This window comes from Hermetia illucens, chromosome 3, assembly GCF_905115235.1.
Source record: "Hermetia illucens chromosome 3, iHerIll2.2.curated.20191125, whole genome shotgun sequence".
NCBI classification, from domain to species: Eukaryota; Metazoa; Arthropoda; class Insecta; order Diptera; family Stratiomyidae; genus Hermetia; species Hermetia illucens.
In genome coordinates this window covers 163,633,798-163,653,948 of record NC_051851.1, presented here as the reverse complement: position 1 = coordinate 163,653,948, position 20,151 = coordinate 163,633,798, and the positions used below count along the sequence as shown (strand labels likewise).

The 20,151-nt window shown below is 41.6% G+C and overlaps 1 protein-coding gene across 3 annotated transcripts in view; it reads left to right on the top strand.

Moving 5' to 3' along the window:
* LOC119652817 (developmental protein eyes absent) overlaps positions 1-20,151 on the top strand; it is a 165,911-nt gene that overhangs the window by 85,125 nt on the left and 60,635 nt on the right. The window contains exons 1-2 of one of the 3 annotated variants that reach the window (XM_038057143.1): positions 18,317-19,415; positions 19,593-19,761. The exons of 1 other annotated variant lie outside the window; for it this stretch is intronic. In XM_038057143.1, the coding sequence (XP_037913071.1) occupies positions 19,687-19,761 (75 nt within the window). In that variant the 5' untranslated portion in view covers positions 18,317-19,415; positions 19,593-19,686. Of the gene's footprint in view, positions 1-18,316; positions 19,762-20,151 lie in introns of those variants that run through there. One more of the 3 variants, XM_038057144.1, reaches the window with a different exon arrangement.

Sequence of the window (20,151 nt, the reverse complement as noted above, 5' to 3'; positions counted from 1 at the left end):
AATTCAGAGGAGAAATACGGTTTCTATGAACAATTGAATGCTCTTCAGGAGAGGCTTCCTAAAAGTAGCGTTGCGATGGTAATAGAGGATCTGAATGTCAAAGTAGGCTTTGGCAACACCTTGCTCAGACATACGATAGAGAAACATGGTCTCGACCACCATAGCATTAATGGTGGAGATGAATGCGTTTTTCCAGCTTCCTCTGCCTCGTCATTAGTGATACATTATTCGTGCATAGAGTCTGCCATAAGGACCAATCGGGTCTCATTTGCCCAGCAACGTATATCTAATCAGATTCATCACTTTACGACTACGATGACAGTGCGATAGTTGAGGATGTAGAGTGTCAGCCCCTGAGTCTCGCTGCTCTGAGTTCGAATCCCAGTCGTCATGGGTGTGTGCATTCGTTTTATATTTGTCGAGCTACTGTAAGCTTATCACTTGCACAGCGTTAAGTGTGATGATAGTGAAACTGAAGCACAGTGTGACTGTGTGTATGTCCTATACTCCATAAAAGAGTGAACAGGAAACACTAAGCAAATTCAGAAGTCATCGAAAGATAAAAGAGATAGTGAAATTGGCTTCGAAAGGAATCATCATCTTCACTTCGGTGTGGCAACCATTCCTTCTCGCAAGGTTGGAGAGCGCATTATAATTCAACAGTGCTAATCGGACACCAGATATTTTGAGGAACTTCTTCTTTTTCTTCAGCCGTTGTCCAGTTCATCAGCGGAGTTGGCTAGATATCCTGAGTAACCCGCCTCGGTATATTGATGAGCATTGAACTGCATTAAAGATTTTCCTTTCTTGGACGCTACGGAACCGTGGAAACGGATCGATGAATGTAATGGACTGCAAACTCTATTAATCGCCGCGTCCTAGCTCCGATACCGTGTTAAATTCCGAGCAGTCCAGCTTATGACAAAAGGGAATTTATTATTGCACTGATCAGAAAAACAGAAATATCCCACTACGATATCTTTTCAAATAAAATAAATAAGTTTTGATTATGTACCCGATTGATCTACTCAGGCTACAAATTTAATTTTCACCCCATTATAGGACCCTTTCTCCACAGGAGTCGAAAACAATCTTTAACCGGTCGGGATTGGCGTCCCCAAGGTACCCGAGCAAGAAGTTCTGACCCCCTACCTGGCATAATACCTGCGTCCTAGGTAGCAGCCTCGAGTTTCTCGGGGAAGACCGAACTGCTAATAACCGATACACCCCGGGAAACACTGTGAGTCCTCGGAGCCGTCGACAACTCCTTGCCGACATCGATGTAGTGATGTGAATCTAGCTCTGCTAAGATAATAGTTGTGGCGTGTATCAGGAGCCAGCCCCTTCGGGGCCCTAGTCGAGTAGTGTGCATTGGACCGGAATTAGTAGACCCCGTTGCCCCGAACGAACACTGATCCGTCCGTGAGATCCAGGATCAGCTAAGCGTAAGTCAGGCCTCTGGTAACTAGGGGGCGGGGGTTATACCAGTTCCTGGCTATTGCAGCTGCGCCCTTGCACACGATGCGCTGGTAAAAACTTAAATGGCGAAGGCAAAACAATACGAATGGCGAGATCGTGGGAATGGAGGATGAGTTGACTATGTTTGTACGCAGCACGAAAATACATCGCCCGTCACAGCGCCCAGCAAAGGACTCAACAAGGGCTGAAATACCCGACGAGACATCAGGATGCGCAAACAGACAAGAAGACTCGCAAAGTGATTCCGCACCTGCCACGGAGACAGCAAACCAGAGAGTACCACACAGTGCTGTTCTTGCGGAAAGAGGCACAGTGGAAACTATTGGAACTGACCAAATGGTTTCGAATATAAGCCGAATGAGAGCGCTGTCGAATACTCTGGTGAAAGCTGAAGAGAAAAGGCTTATTAAGAAATCCGCAGCAGTTGTGAAGCGCAAGGGGTCTTGGACGATCCACCAGAAAAACGTCAGTAAACGCTTAAAAAATGGGCTGATGGAGCTGCAAGAGTTTCTGGACAAAATTTCGTACTTAAGGCGTACATGGAGAGAAACAGAAAATGTGCGTAGAGCAAAAACAATCGCCCCTCCCGCTGAGAACAGCGCAAGCGCTAAACGGATCGCAAACAGTCCCTTGCAGAATATACTGGGGAAAAGCGAAAGGAGGAATGGGCATTTGACTTCACGCAGGTACTCACCAGGACTTAAAACAAGAAGGCATTAAGGGACAAAAGCCGACAAGATGCCATGTCATCAGAAAACCTCTGCTTGAAATCAAAGCGGACACGAATGATGGACCACTACAGGGGAAGGTGGGGAGGCGAAGAAGGACTAGACCGATAGTTCTGCTTATTAAGTGCTGTGAAGCGGTCAAGATGCTTCTGGGAGAAACCGCACTGGTTTCTTAACTAAAACCCACGTGTTTTCTATAAATCCGAGGTCTTAACTGCCTCACAGAAAAGAAGAACTTGAAGAGACCATCAAGCACGAATGCCCAGAAGTAAACAATGCCCGGATTGATGGCACCTCTGCCAACTCACGAGGACAAAAATTCGCTGTGGTAGACCACGACCAGTGGAGGGGCTAGACAGCCGGGATTGCTTCAACTACCAGTTCCTTTCAGCCTCTCGCCCCTCATTCTTAAAAGGAATTTTTTGGCCCAAAGGCTCCCCAAGGCGGAAGAACTTGAAGGCTAGCCCCAAGTAATATTGACATTTCCTTCTTCACGAGAAATTCCTCAGCTTTCTGACTAAGGAATTTCATGTATAAAAGGGGCAATGGTCAAGCTACAGTTATGAGTTACGAGCCTAGAAAAATTAACCGCCCTAGGTAATCTTTCAAGATCTCCACTGAATACTAACTAAACTGTTGGTCGACTGTGTCGGCACAAATAAAATGAACATGTGTTATCCACCAAGAGGCTTTCTAAGGTGACAGAACCTAAAATTCGTACTCCTGTTCTCATTTGGGGCATTGATCCTTGGATTGCTATGCACCTTTCCAATTAACCAATTTTCAGTCTTTCATCTTTGGTTATCGAATCAGTTCCCCGTCGACGATTTTAAGGTAATTAAATCTCGAATAGAGATTCATGCATGGTTTTCTAGATGCTTACATAACTCTCATAGCTGCCTAAAATTGTGTACGTGACCTCGACGGTATTCACTCAAATTAACAAAAACTATCTGCAGACGAAACCACAAAAACTCCTAAACTTCCCTGAAAACTACAATAAAACCAGTCTTAAAGTAAATCTTCAATTAAAAAATAATAGTCAAAATGAACAATCGTAAATTTTGCACCATCAAGCATATAACCTACCAACGTGGGTGTTCTTCTCTGTTAATTTGCAATAAACATTTTCCCACAAACTCAACGAAATTTTATTTGAAAGTAAAAGTACGAACGTATTTGAATGTGAAATTAACGACGTCTTCAAAATGCCATAAAATGCTGATTCAAAGTTGAAATTATCACAACAGTAAATAAAGGAGCAAGTGAGGGAGGAAGTGTTAAGCTGTGAACAATAAAAAGATACAAATTGCTCTCTTCATACTTCTTTCTAGTTTACAAATGAAACCTGGCACAATGTCAAGGTTAATCTGATTCACATTAACACCATCTAAATCCACTATTCGATCGTTAAGTTTGCAAGGGCAGAGAAGATTGGAAGATTGGAAGGAGAGTGTGTTCCGTAAGCGGCCTAAGGATTGTCGAGTAGCACATAGTCACCTTCTGATTCATTTATACATTGACTTCTTGGTGGTGTGCATACAACATATTAGACTTGAAGGTTTTATAACTCGAAACAGTTGGATTTTACATAGCACGCAAGTCTAAATCTGGTAAACTCCCCCTCATATGGAACGATTGGATTTTCAATTTCTTCACTTGAAATTCTGGAAGCAACGTGAAGTCTTTCTAGAAATTGGACGAATTTCCTTAAAAACAAATCATTGGTATCCATTTTGATAGGTATAGGTATCCCCCTTGCCCATTCCCTTCTCTTGGAGATGTCATCCCTATAATCAAAGCTTTTTTATCCATCAGCATTACCTTAAATCTCTTACCAATAATGAGCTTACAATAATGCAAATGCATGTCAGGAAATGCGTCTCCAGCCCAGGATAGGATCGTCCATGTGGTTCGATAAACCGGGTCCAACCAATTGGACACTAGAGTTTCTCCTAGACTTCTTCAGATAAAAGTACAATTGACCTAGTCAGAAGTCTTCCCTTTAGAGGTAATACCCATTTCTCTAAGTGACCTTTCCTCAGAAGACTACATCTGGACTGCTACATTTAAAAAAAAATCTGCGGAAAACTACCACCTCTTCCTGCATTATTTGATGAACAAATTACCGCGTGTATCTATCCCTTCACTTAAACGCAACGAATGCATTTAAGATAAAGAAAAAAACAGAAAATATAACATGATTTGTTTTAAACGACGTGACTTAATTTGTGAACGTCCACAAGAATGAAGTTTATGCAAAAAAGGACTGAATAGAATTGAATTGGCACCAGGGAGGTCTCATGCATCATTCAGTTCATAAATCTTTTCATTGAAAATCACACATCTTTTCTCTTCAGCTTTATAGATGAAGAAGGATGAAAACTTTAGTGTGGAGATACGGGTAGACTTTGTGCTAGCTTGATGGGTTTGTAGTGTTTGGAGATATCAAAGCCTTTTGTCAGCTTCCTTTTTATTTTCTGTTTATTTTCTTCCTTTTTATTCAATTTTATAATTATCAATATAAGAAATTCATTCGAAACTGAGCTAAAAATAATCAACAAATCAGTTATTATTCTGTTAAGGGAAAGTCGCATTGCGTCCCTGAAGAACTATTGTGCCCCAAACAAATCAGTTACTCTATACCAACAGTGACCTTCCTGATCCTCAATTTTTCCTCTTCAGCACCAAAACGCAGAGGCTTTATTAGGTCATGGTCCGGTAGACATGGTTCATTTCCTTCTGCAACCACTGAGAGCCTTCTCCTACACACAACTTCCCCTACTGCTTCTTCGGGTGACAGTGTTTTCTCGGCCATTGAGGCACCCCGCTATGCTCATTATCTACTCTTTCTGCGAAATTTGGGGTCAATACTGAAGCCATACGTGAGTCGGCCCGGACGTCAAACCCATGCCCTATTTCCACGACTCCGGTAGCAACTAAAATGCTGGTATCAATCCAGCTGGTCCATTGAACCAAACTTCGTCCAGCATCACGGGACGACCTTCAACCGACGATAGTATTACCATGCAACACCGCATACCGAGGGCAGGCTTCGAAGGTTATTTCCACAACCTCGGAGAAGGTATCCTCCTCAGACTCCGCAGTATTTTCTGTAGAGGCGTGAGCGTTAATAAGGCTTACATTTCGGACTTGGCGTCGCAAACGCCTATATTTTCAAATCCGATTAGGAACCCTACTGCATGCACGTGATTTACTGGATGGCTACTATAATATATGGTGATTCTCCAGGAACCTGATCCTTGTCTAGCTTCTTTTCTGTATAGGGAGAGCATGACGAAAATCGTTTTTTCGCTTTCGTTGCCGACTCCGTCGTTATAGAATCCGTCCGTATCGTGGTTTCCCGTATTAAGTTGTCAGCCTTACCCAACCCCTAACTTGGAGAACCCGTCCCCTTCTATTTTTAGGCGCGGTAAACTCATCTCGTCTCCTCCGTCTGCAGTTTTTCATTAAGGCAACTCAACTCTTAACTGTAACGATGTACAGATCGGATCAAATCCATCCTGACACATGCCATCTCCGCTATTACAGGCGAATCTTCCCGAAACCCAAAAAACTATTTCAACTACAAAGAAAATAGAACTCACTATTATAGCTGAAAAATTCATGTTTGTATTTCTCACTTGGAGAACTTCAGCTAATTTAAAGCTCAGCACACAGCTGGCACACAAAGCTGCCAAAAGTGCTGCACTAGCGGGTACGCCCACAAAATTCCTCCCATCCTCAATCACTAGAAGCAAAATAATCACTAAAAGCAAACTTCTAAGACGACTGGAAAGTTTTTCGCCAATATCATCACCATTTAACCACCACCAAATTAATTAACCGTCTGGTCACCAATCAAGCATTCAATAAGGTCACCCACAACCGTTGCGACACATGCGATGATGTTGAGCACTTCATTTTCAACTGCAACAAATTTCAACAATTTCGGCTGTTTTTAAAGAGGAGACACGTCTTGCTGCTCACAAACGAAGTCATCGCCAAAATCGAGCTTGTCATCATTGCTGGTGGTATATGCACAACCAGTGAACCGGCTTCGCAGGACCGTTATCATTCCAAGCTCCTCAACTATCTACTCCATGAACCCGCTGCTGCAAAATGCTTCACCACAAAAGCAATCCTTCGTATTCAACTAGGATTATTCCACTTCCTCTGACAACAATCTCGACTACATCAGTCGCAAAGCTTCCGGCCCTCTCGTGTTTAGAGCTGACGAAAGATGGATCACCCGGGAGTATAATAGCCTTCTTCGAGCTAATGTATCCCTTTGCTTTTGACTCCAGGTGTTTTTCGTAAAACCTTACCAAAAGAACAGACTATGAGGACACTTCCATGCCACCTACCTACCTCCGACAACTATTACGAATGAATCGTTCATTAGCTTTAAACCCTTCTATCAAAAGAGATCTTAGAAGTCTTGAATTCACTCGTATCTGCTCTGGCTTACCACCACACCAAATAGTGTAACACTATAACGTGGTTGAATGAGCTCCATAAAGAGTACTCGGCTTTTAACTGTAGCAGAAGTCGCGAGTTCCGTAGCCTATATAGCGACGAAATCTATGAACCATACCATGACCGTCAGGTTGTGGATAAAATCTAGCTCAATAGGTTGCTGTGGGCGGGTCACTTAATAGTGGATGAGAATGATGCAGAACGAAATGTCTATAAGGGCAATATCTATGGTAGAAAAAGAAGACGAGCTAGACCCTACCTGAGATGTAGGAGTAGGCCAGGACGCCAGACAGCTTGTAGGGATATCGAATTGGTGGACTTCGGCGCAAAACTGGGATGTCTGGAGTTCCTTATTAAGGCTGGCCTAGACCGGATACCGGTTATTGCGCCGTTGTTGATGATGAGAAGCCACGAGACTTTGGCCAGCGCAACAGGCAGAAGTGACTAGAACGCTCTTAAGTTTCCCTTCCGTGCCAAACATATCTTTTCCTTCCTTCTTCTCTTTACGATTGTGTTACAATACGCAGTTTTCCGTTTAATACAAGCCTGTTTATTACTTTCTGCATATTTTCACTTGCGTTAGCCTGTACGAACAATTCTTCGACCGATTATCGCAAAACCTACCTCCAGTTTTCCCTTCTTTCCCCTTCCCTTAATCTCCCTATGCTCATCTGGCTCAACGTTCCCAGTCTTCAACCACTCCCAAGAACTTCTTGCTTCCTTCTTTTCGTTTATGCATCTTCAGAATACCTGCGCCGCTCTTCAGTTCAACCTCACCAGAAATGGTTTGAATCGTACTCTTGATCTCCTGCACCTGTACATTACTTTTCCCAACTTTAAGACGCTCCTGCTTATGTCAGCCCTAATGCTCATCATCCTACTTCAAGCCCTTCGGGTCTCATATTGGTAACGCCCACAATCTCATTACCACTTTCATAAAGTATGCCGGACCCTCTGCCAACTTGCCTCAATTAACATGTAACTTACCTTCTCGTTACTTTTCCTCGATGAATGACCTCCTTTTTCTCTCCTCTTTCTCCTTACCTCTAATACCACTCTGAGCATCCTCTCGCCATCTCCCCAACTATTCTTACTTCGTTTCTTTTTATAGTTACGCACCCTGTTCCTTTCCCCCTACTATGCTGTACTATAAGTTCCCATTCTAAGTCCACTACTATTCCTTCTTAATTATTCTTCATTAACGACCTTCCTTCTTTCCTTATAGTACCTTGCTTACTTTATGTTTTCGGATAGACGGAACACACAGTCTAACTTAGACACTCTGATTCACTGGTGTTCTATAAATAAGTTGAATCTTGCCCCAATTTTTTCCCCTATTCTCTTGGCGGCACTCTTTGTTATGCCGGGGTCCCATTTAAGATCTCGGTGTTCTTTCCAACTTAATATTCCGCTTCTACAAATACTGCCTAAATATCTACGATCGCGCTTAGACAATGTCTGGCTTCGTATAGCAACTTTGTCTCTGTCTAACCCTCCTTAGCACTCTTCAACTCCCTCGTTCGAAGCATCCGTGAATATTGCTCCGTGAACTGGTTTCCTTTCCGCGACTGTAAATATCTTGTCAACAACAAGTTCAACGCAGTTTCACACGATCCTTTTTCTTTCCCTTACTCAAAACTACGAAAACTTTCCTTAATATGTGTACCCTCTATAGACTCTCTACTAGTTCCATGGACTGCTTTGACACTACCGACAACATCTACTGTCGTCACATATCCCACGTAACCCCGAAAGTGTCGAGGTGCGTTTTGAGAAGCTCGGATTTTATTTCTCCTCCCCGATTACCAGGCTCCTAAATAAATCAATAAATGAACAGATAATACCGGTAAATAAAAAAAAACAAAAACAAGACAGCCAATATGCAAAGGAGAAATGCCAGTTGATAATATCATGGTACAAGGTCCCATGATATACCCCAGCCAGTCCGTTGCTAGCTCCCACCTAAATAGTCAATCTTCCTTTTGATCCACAAGACGCCAAAGATGTTACATATTGCCATTTATCCTTGGTGGGGTACAGCGCGTCAGCCACACCTACAAACCATCGTTCGCGGTTTCCTGAAATTCCCTTCAGCTCACCCTACGACTTCTGGGGAGTACTCATTCTCTCTTATTCTGTGCCAAATCCCTTCGGGCGGCACAGTCGTCGGCCATCTTGTGAGAGTGAATTCCACTGCATGGTGGATATCCCTCCAGCCCGCAATGTAATTGTCGACCATCTTTGGAGGGTGGGATCCATTGCATGACGTAGCCCTTAATGTGTGATCTATCGACTGTCACTTTCCGTTTTCGATCACAGTACGAACAAGTGTCAGGTCTGTGCTCCGATCAAGTTCTTCGTTTGAGATGATATGACGCAGGCAGTTATTAACGAAGGCTTACAGCTTTTGCGTAACAGTGGAGTTCACTTTCCATGGGCTACTTCCATATAGCAACACAAAAGAAATTTTGCACCGAACAGTCTCAATCGATGAAAAGCAGCTGTACCGAAGGTCTAAACTCCGCGCACTGTTCCAAAATGGTCCGTAGGGTGTTGATGTGTTCAATGTAGGAGATCCCGAGCGGAAACCAGTATCTATGCAGCGGCAAGGAGCACACTGATACCTCTCCAATTGTCACACTCAAAATGGGTGTAATTTTTTGGAATCTTAATGAACATCCCTTTCTTCCAATCGTTGGGGAAGGTATCTCTTTCCCCAGATTTTCGTACGATTGGAAGCACCAGATCTGCAGTAACGACTGGTGCAACAATAAATATCTCAGCGGAGATACCGCCAAACCCAGCGGATTTACTTTGTTTGAGAGCGTTGATGGTCGAAATGATTTCTCTTCTACTTGAAATCCTCCGAGGAACAGTTCGCATCCGCATGTTACGGTGACTAGCCATTGCGTCTACAAGAGGAGGAACCTCATCACATATAATACGATTTCGGGAATGAGAAGTCGACCGCTGACATCCTTCATAGGACCATTGAGAGTTTTGTATGAAGGACACTGCAATTAGTGCGAAGTGTGAACCTCCCCTAATTGAGAGTTTGAGAATCGCCGGTCTTATATCGAGTTCATCCTGTTCACATATGTAAATGTCGCCGTTGTTAAGGTTTTGTGTAAAACAAATCCTTATTAAAATCGGTTTATTGTCTGTCTGTCTATCTGACTGTTTTTTTTTTTGTTAGGAGGTTGGAAATCTTCAAAAAACACTGGTCTGGACAAACCAGCGTGTGGGATTTCCACCCACTAAAATTTTCAAGTACCATCACCTCTCCTAGAGTCTCCTCTAGAGTCCTCCTTTCTTCCACAAATCTCGGGCACTGGAAGAATACATGCTCTGGACCGTCTAGGACTCCATTGCAATTTAGACAATCGGGTGAGGTCTCCAATTTAAACATGCGTGCCCCATGAGAAAGTGGGTGCGATTATAATTAATCTCATTTTCTCGTCTCTCGAACCACTCTCAGATGGCAAGAATGAGCCTTTGAATCCACCGACCTTTTTCCGAGAATTCCCACCGCTCTTGCCATCTATTTATGGAACTCTCCCTCTCAGCCTTCTTCGTCTGCGGTGAGGGAGAGATTGGCTTTGCTTTGTGTATGTTCGCAAACTCAAAACGTCAATGGGCGTCATTCCCGAGATGACGAATTGTGCATCGTCTGAGATAGTCCTGAAGGCAGAGCACACCCTCAGGGATGTCCTCCTGTAGATTGCATTCAGTTTGTTAGTATTAACCTACATCCGCAACGCATCCCTCCAAACTGGGGTCTCATAAACCATGATTGAGGTTACAACCCTGACTATAAGCAACCTAGAGGTATACCGTCTACAGGCCTGATTTACCCGATGTGATCGGAAATCGGAAGTGGGTGTGGATATGCCCCACATTGAGGGGGGCGAAAATTGCATTGCTGTCTACGCCATATAGTGGAATCTACTCTCCCAAGATGGCGACGAGTGGGTCGGTCCAAGTATACTTAGCGCAGAACAGTAGAGAAGGGGTACTGGCGCCTCGGGAAGTCCTGGGACGATCTGAACACATTTCAGCGAACCGCGAAAGATGGCACGTAGATGTGATTAACGACCTATACCCCACCAAGGGGTGAATAAATTCATACTTCGCAGCAGTCAATTTGAAGAAATTTGAAACCAGCTCACATGTATTGAATTTGTCAAAATTGTTGCATGTCTCTAACAAATCTAACTTTTGTTTGAGATGTAAAGCCATTCAACTACGGTATGACATCTGGTTATAAAACCAGCAATTCCAGTGAAAATATGAATAAGTAATTAATATAACGTTCCTAATATTATCCTAAGCCTAAGGCTCCCAATTCTTACTACAGCCCTGACTATTAATACTGTATTACTGTTCGATGCTATCTAAATTTGTATCTAAACCTAAATTACGGCGATTAAATAGGATATGGTTATAAGAGCCCATGCACGAGGGCAGATCACATTCTTAACCCAATCTGAACAAGAATCGAAACATGTATGGAACCAACATTGACAACAAACAAGGACATTACACGTAACTGAATTTTTTTAGATTTGCGTGCTAAAGAAATTTCCAAATGATTAGTAATAAGCATTAAAATTTTATTAATTCTTATACCTACATGCTCTCTATTGCATCATATTCCTTGCACTTTTCTAATCAGATTTTATGGAAAAGCAATAGATGCTTTAAAAGGGGTAAGATAAAGTGTGTTTTGATATCTGCAATTCTAATCGTCTGCAAGCCGCATTGTAAACATGTTTTATATACGATAATTAACAAGTCTGAGGCTGGAGAATTAGTGAATAATTATCCACTTCCGTTTTTTTACCACTGTCATTAAGTCTGTCCAATTAATTTATTCTCAGTATGATAGTGGTCTCATTAGAATAAATCAGCATATTTCATCGCCTAGTTCTGGTCACTTTTTATTAGAGCAGTAAATTAAGTGTTTACGATATCTATTGGGCCTTTTTCTTTCAATTTTTTGGAGGATAGGATTAATAGGATAGGAAATGTAGTGACGATGATTTAAATTGCATTGGGGTAGTTCAACATAATGGTTGGTTGTCTATACTTACCCACGAAACTAGTTTTAGGTTATACTAGACGTTACCAAATTGACCACGTTTGTGTTTGCAGTTCTATTTAGGTAAAAGTATAGCAGACTGCAATTCTTGATGGACCTACGGGCTCCGATTTAAATCTCTGCCACGACATGGATGTTTGTGACTGTTTAAAAGCGAATTGTGCCGAAGACCTATTAAGGGGGTAACCACATTAGAAGGCCCTGTCTGTCTGTCTGCCACACCTGATTTACTCGGAAACGGCTGACCCAATTGTCACCAAATTTAATGAGAAGTTGTGCTCTGTGAACCCCTTCACATATGGTAAGTGGCGTCATTTTGTATTGAGTTTGAAGGGGTAGTACTGATCTTATTTCTAATTTTGGGTGGAACAGAGGGTAGTGGAGGGCTCAAAATTCATGCACCAAAATGTGAAACAGGTCTCGTTCTCAGAAGCTATCCAGCCGAAACATCTAAAAAAATCACAATGGTGCATCAATACAAAATCTAGGCCTCAAAATACATCTTATCCTGATATCTGTTCAAATAAAGTTAATAATAGTATTCTACTATTTGAAATTTACCCAAAACCCCCTTGATTTCATCCTAGAAATACAAGATTTAGCATTAGTGTAAGGGGTATAAGATAAGACATAACCTTGAGAATATTTGGCGATGACGGTTTTACGGTTTCTTACCAGGGCAGAGGCAAATCGTCAGACGCTGCCTCACTTCTGCCCTGGGTGCAGCGTGACCGAAGCGGCTCGCAGATGTTAAGTGCTCCTTTATATAATTCGCAGAACACAACATGACTACTATTGACCAAAGCTTGGCCGCATCAGGTTGATGCAGGACCGGACCAAATGGGGAGTAACTTACTCCCTCTTTTTAGACTTAAGACCCGGCAATTCTCAAAAAAAACAGAAAAGAATTTACGTAAATCTAATCTTCCACGATTTTTTTTTTTTTTTTGGGGTAGGGTAGGTGAATGCATTTACGCACACAGTGTTGGACTCCCGATTCGGTACGTCGTCGGACTACCAACTAAAACCCTCCCCATCGTCAGAGAGCTAGCCTGGAACCGTTCGTCACATTACTTCGGGCCAGCCCCCGAACTCTCCCGCCTTGCGGAGCCTTCAAATCAGGGAATTCCTTTCACCAACGGGAGAGGAGAGGAGGAAGGGAACTGTCAGTTGAAGGAACCCCCTGCCATCCGGCTCCTCCCCCGGTCGAGTTCTATCTTCTTAGCAACGAGAAGGGCCGAACGTAATGGGCAACACGGTTCCAGCTGTCAGCAGTCCTCAGCATCTCTTCCACAATGTTGTCTGGAGAGAGATCCCTTGTGTTTAAATAGAGCTGCTGACGAACCCCATCCCACCTTCCACAAGAAAAAAAAGTGTGGTCGGTATCGTCCACAACTCCATTGCAAAACACACAATCCGGAGAACGCGCCTTTCCAATCTTGTGCAGGTAAGACTGAAAATTTCCATGCCCACTTAAAAATTGGGTAAGGAAATAGTCAGTCTCACCATGCTTCCGACTCAGCCACACACCTAAGTTGCCGATGAGCCGCGCAGTCCATCTGCCTCTAGTTTCATTTTGCCAAGAGAGCTGCCACTCGTCTAGAGTGTGTTGCCGTTCTTCGCGAGCAACCACCTCCCTTGCGCTTGTATATGGCCTGATGCTCCTTAGCAAGAAGGGCAACGGGGATCACTCCCGCGATCACCATCACGGCCGGTTCAGAGACTGTGCGGTGCGCAGACGCCACCCGTAAAGCTCCCCGTCTCTGTACTTGCGCGAGGCGTCTACGATATACCTCCTTGTTAAGAGCGCCAGCCCATACCTCTGCGCCGTAGGGCAGACTGCGTTGAGCTCATCAGGAGACGTCGCCTACTAGACGTAGGACCCCCAATGTTTGCCATTAGCCTACTTAACGCCGAAATTCCAGCCGCAGCCTTGTTCGCTGCTGCTTGGATTTGCTCAGAAAAGCTCATCTTTGAGTCAAGAGTCAACCCGAGGTACTTTACCGCTGATTTTGACTCGATTATCGACTCGCCGAACGATATGGGACGCAGGGTCGGAATTCTCTTCTTAGTCAGGATGACTACTTCGGTTTTTTCCAGTGCAAGGTTGAAACCATGAGTAGTCATCCATCCGCTTACCCGTCACATCAATATGCCGAGTCTGCTTTGCGCCTGTTCGACAGTGCGTCCAGCAACAAGCGCTGCGACATCATCTGCGTAGCCGACCAGGCGCGACTCTTCTGGCATGTCGAGTTTAAGCAGACTGTCATAGGTAGCGTTCCAGAGGTCCGGCCCTAGGATGGATCCCTGTGCTACCCCCGACGTGACCTCCATCCACCTTTGACCCTCCAGTGTTTCATAGAGCAGGGAGCGGTTCCTCAGATAGCCCCTCAAAATCCGTAAGAGATAATTCGGCACGTTGAAGGTATTGTCTAGTGTGCCTAGAATGTCTTTCCATCTTACGGAATTGAAGGCGTTTCTGTCGTCAAGCGTTACGAGGAGCACCACCCATCGAGTTCGGCGGCTATGTGCCTCTGCTCGTTGAACGGCGTCCACGACCTGCATGACAGCATCAATTGTCGATCTCCCTGCCCTAAAACCAAACTGCCGGGGAGATAAATCTCCGGCAGTGCGTATCGCTTCAGCGAGTCTACTTCCATGATAGGATTTCGAAAGATGACCAGTAGCAGAATATTGGGGCCGTTCAGGTAGGGGAGACCGGGGCAATTCGTGACAACGCGAAAAATCTGAAAAAGGCATCACAGGCACCGATGTGAATCTAAAAATCTGAGAAAAATCCTACAGGACCTCCTAGGTTGGGACGAAGTTTGACACACCCATCTGCCATTATAGGTTATTGGTGCCATAAGAAGCGTTGTCATATGTCAAAAGTAAAAGTCTAAAGTTTCTGATTTTTTGTTTTCATAACAAATTTACCAGTTATATCACCATTCGGTAAGTTTTACTTATTTTCTACATTGCTACGCACATATTCAATAGGCAAATTGTATGCATTGCTATGCACTGCTATCATTAGGTGTATGTTTTACGAATGTAAATATGACATATGAAACTGGGGCATTTCGGGGGGTATTTTGTGACAAATTGCGTTTCGTCAATTCTAATATAAATCCGAAATTAATCATCCAATGGTGCAAAATTATGTTCGGAAGACCGCTCCTGTAGATGCAGATAAATTAAAAAATGCCATTCGCCGCCGGTAATTTTTTAAATAATGGAACAACGATTTTGAAGAAATTAAACATTCAAAATTTATAGAAATGAAGATCAGGATTAGAGCGATTGGAGCGTTGGTTGATTACATTTTGGAAGCATCTAATATTTATTTCGGGCTTTCACCAATGGAAACTCGAAAATTGGCCTCCACACACCAAATTCTTGGACGGAGGAAGAAATTGCCAGAAAAGATCGGTTCTCCAATTTTTGTAAAAGGGCACCATAATTTGTCCATACGTAAATCCCAAGCTACGAATCTTACCCGGGCCTTCGCTTTTAATAGAGTGACTGTCAATGAATTTTTTCAAAATCTACAAACCACATACAACCGAATAGACTATTCTCCACGATCCATCTACAATATGAACGAAACTGGTTTTACCACAGCACAGACTCCCTGTAGAATTGTACACTGCAAAGGTTTTAAGCAGATTGGATGGATCACCTCGGCAGAAAGAGGAGTGATCTTGGCAATGCTGTATCAATCCAAGAAAGCTATGTGTCACCATTTTTCGTATTCGCCAGAAGCCCAAACAAGAGTGGCTGGATGTATACTTCTGATTTTTTGTTGCTTTTGAGACGTTTTCGAAAAAAGCAACAAATTCAGTATTTCTCATTTTGGCCAATCATCAATCTCATATCTCTATTGACGTTCTCCAATTTTATCAACACAATCATATAACGGTTTTGTCTTTGCCGCCACACTGTTCGCATAAACTCCAACCCCTTCATCGGAGTGATTTCGGTCCATTGAAAAAATTGTACAATCATTATTGTGATGTTTGGATGTTAAGAAATCCTGGAAAGACGATGACAATATATCACATTCCTTCGATTGTCACCTCTGTGTTGCCCCTGGCTGCAACAAATTCAAAGAGAAGATCTGGATTTAGAGCGACAGGAATCTTTCTCCTGAATCCTGATATTTTTGGTGAAATTGATTTCTCGCCCGGTCATGTCACTGATAGAGCAGTGAAGAAGAACGACCACAGTCAAGGGCGTCAACCGGAAACAATGTGCCGAATGCCTCAGGGCCAAACCTGATCGATAATGGCATTTCTCTCCCCCAGGTGCTTCTATCCATTCGATCATTTCCAAAAACGGATGAAAGAAAGGTCACAGGAAAGGTCGAAAACGCAGAAAGACTGCAATTCTGACTGACTCCAAACAGTTAATTAAATACAGTGTCACGAATTGCCCTGGACTCTATCACGACTTCCCGCGGTGACATGAGACACGGCCTACTTTATATTCTATCTTGGATAAATATCAAAGAAAAAACACAAAAATTTCCAATCCAAAATGTCACGATTCGCCGCAGATTCTCCTACAACCTCATGCTGTCTCCGTTTCCTATCTATTATTTCTTCCCTCAGTTTAAAAAAAAAACGAAAACAAGAAGACCGCTTATTTAAAATCTTTCTTGTTGAGACTTCGAAAGTTACCCGAAAATGAATTATTAAGAACAGCTAGGCGGCGACAGGCTAGCTAGTCCTGTTTCCAACCAAACACTCATAGCGAAGTCTTTCTCCCGGCAATTATCAACGAAATATCATTCCCTATTCTTCCGTCCTTAATAAGCAAGCGGACCCTTGCCGCATCTTCAAATCCCACGAAAAAAGCTCGTTCACATTCGCAAAAATGAGAAGCCTTTTGTGGTATAATCAAAATCAAAGAATAATAGTCTATCAGGCGGTATACAAATATGGAGAAGAAGGATTTTCTTTATAGAGATAAGAATCGTTACCAATGAATCTGTGAATGCGGAAAGTGTGCTTGGAGCCCAGTTCTGAAACAAATTGGGAGACTGAGGTCATTCATATCTGGCAACCTAAAATCGGCGTTTGGAGCCAAATAGGTTCATTACCAGAATTACACCTTAGTGAGACCTACTATTATATTATAGAACCCCACGTTGGGCGCCAGTCAATAGCAGTCACGGAAGAACTCAGTTTAATAGACTCTGAAATGCCAAAGTAAGAAAGGCACCTTTTATGTTACGCCTAATTAGCAATTCACCCAGAACCAGAACAAATTTTCAAGGAAGAGATTACACTTAACTTACCCCCTTCATCAGTAAGAAGCTAGCGACCTAGCTTTGTACTGATGAAGGGGGTAAGTTCCTCCCAAAATATATATCTACATTGAAAAATAAAAATTGAAGTTTGCGAAGAAGGAAGGAAGGAAGAAGGAAGCCATCGAAGAGGATCGGGTACTCTACGAATCGGTTTTTCCAAGTTTTCATAAAGAATTCTCTCTTTTTGTGGGGTTTGCGAAAAATAATAGCTAACATATGCCGTTCTCGTGTGAATCTCTAACATTAGTCCGTTTTTACTTAAAAATATTTTTTTAAAAACTTTAAAATAAAAAATTTTCGAAAATTTTTAATAGTCACATTTTTTTTTTTTAAATGCGAGGTTCACACCATAATTACAAATGTCCGACCGGAGAGCTGCAATCGTGTCCGCCAATGGATGCCATTGTTGGATGGAGCTAGGGAGAGGCTAGGAAGGTCTTTTTTTTTAATTGAAGCCAAAGATGCAAATAATTCTATTTAAACAATTAATACCTAATTTGCCAATTTTAGCCTTGATTTACTTCAGGAAATAGACCTCATTTAGACCCTTCTACACTGTACTCCCCCTTAAAATATGCGAATTTTAGTTATCCAGCATAATCCATGCATATCAGAGTGCATAGCTTTCAAAAAGAGTCCAGATATCATCGACGACTGGCCTCATTCTACAGACCCGCCATGTAGTAATTCACTACTTAAATCTAAAAGAAAAGAACATTTTGGAAAAACCGTCACCGACAGCCAAGAAACTATAGTCGAAAATCTATTTAACTGAAACATCTTTACACTGGATTTATGTTTTAAAAACTTCCATCAACTATCTAACTATCCCTGAGTTCCCTTTAGCCTTTTTAAAAATATATTTTCTAGCCTATCTGCATAGATGAAAATTATGTGCGACGTAAATCTTTTTCACTTTTCTATATAAAGCCTAAGAAGGACATACGCCGGCTAATTTGCATTACTCCATTAGTCCTTTTTCAGTAACTATTAAGTAGAGAATTAGTAATCCGGTTATTGTCAAAAGGATCTGAGCCAAAACAGGCGAACATTCTACACTTTACGTCGGCAATGGGAAACCTGCAGAAATTTCACAAAGTTTAATTTACGGGAAAAAACATTAAATTGATTCCGTGCGACGACAAATAAAAATTGTTATAATTTCTAAGCCGAAAGTCACTTAGATTTAAAGCCAGATTGGCACAATTTAATGAGTTTGATTGAGGCCAGCACAATTTAATAAGAGCATATGCCATGGTTCTGATGATAATTGGATAATACATGATGAGGTCTCAAAACCTATGGTTATTTTTCCCCCATATTGATTCTGTGAGCTTATGTCCTTTTGCTTAATTTAACATGAAAAAAGGAGAAAAAATCACGATTATATCTGAATTCAATAGTACAAACTTCACTTTTTGCACTTTTTTAAAATCACCATTACACATTTATCCATCATCCGGAAGTCAACAACATGTCAATATTGAAATGGTCCAGAAGCGAACAATCAACACAATCCAAATTTCAAACCACCTACGCCACTGCATAAAACTAGCTTAACACATTCCTCTCCAACTGCTATATCTTTTCCGTATATATATTTTATCTACATTAACCGTGTTAATCCCAGTGTAAGAAAACAGCACCCGAAGATGGTTTTAACAATACAAACGACCATTCATTCTTCCGTAGAGAGAGGACGGGTATACCTTCAGGTTTGAAAAGTATGGGTGATACCATAAAGTGCCCGTTCTTGTTTCACAACAAAAGATAAAAAGATTGTTTAGGCCCTCCTATGGAAAAAGGGCTGTCCTTCGTACTCCGGGAAAAAGGATAAAGATTCATAACAGTAGAGGAAAAAACGAGATGACACAATAAACTAGAAACCTGGTATAGATATCGACCATGCCCACAAAGTGTATCTGAAATCAGTCGTTCGCTGTCTACTGTCTAGTGTGTGTGGTGTTAAAGATATCGTGTTCCGTAAAGTACGGTTTCCGGCAGTGTAGAATTTCTACACCGGCGGTTAGGACAATTCCCAGTTTTTTTTTTAATTTAAGAAAAGGGGAAAAGTATTGTTAAAAATTTAGTGAATTAAAAATATTGACAATACGGATTACTGAAAGTTTCAAAGGAAGATAATCCCAGGATTCGAAAATAAAATCAAAGAAAAATAGTTAAACAATCAGCACTCCCTTGATGATGTGTTAAAAATATCTAAGTGTACTATCTAAATAGTGTGAATCCCATATGTGCTTTGTTTCATAAATCGGATTAATATCACTTGCACAAATTGTTAAATTATGTAAAAAAGGTAATGCCGTTTTATCTGTAGTGTTTTCTTGTTGTTTGATAAATACCGTTTAATGTTTTGGTGATTGCAAATGTGAAATTTTAATTAACATTTTCGTAATCGTTGGAAAGTACGAAAAAAAAAGAAAAAGATAAATTGTAGTTATCGTATTTATCATAAACGTGTGATTTGTTTTAGTCACGCAGCATGGAGTGAAAATCTTATCAGTATACTTAGAACCAAATAAGTTACTGAGATTGAATCTTATATTTCACTTGAGATATACAAAAAAATGGTAACACTTATGCCATTTGGTTATCCGGCACCGCCAAGATGTGGTCTTATTGAAAAGATGTTGGAGCCAAAGGTAGAATATATTAAATATAGTATGTATATAAATTTCAGATATATATTCGATTATTCTGTCAATTTTATTATAAACCAAAGCCAATAAAAGATAATACCATAGACATCCTGCAAAGTACTAAATTATGAATACCTTTGTCCTACTGTTGAATTGCAGGATCTATTAGAATCCTTTATTCTATGGAATTTACAAAACAGCATCACAAATAATATACCTTCCAAAGTCCTTCATTTTGTGATTTTTTAATAAACATTTAAATAAATTAAAGAGAAAAATCACAAATCTGTTCGTCCCAAATTTATATTCAAGGATTATATTTAGACATATAAATATAGGAATTGCGGGAATGTAGATTTTGGAACCCCAACTTTTTTGTATACCTTTTAAGGC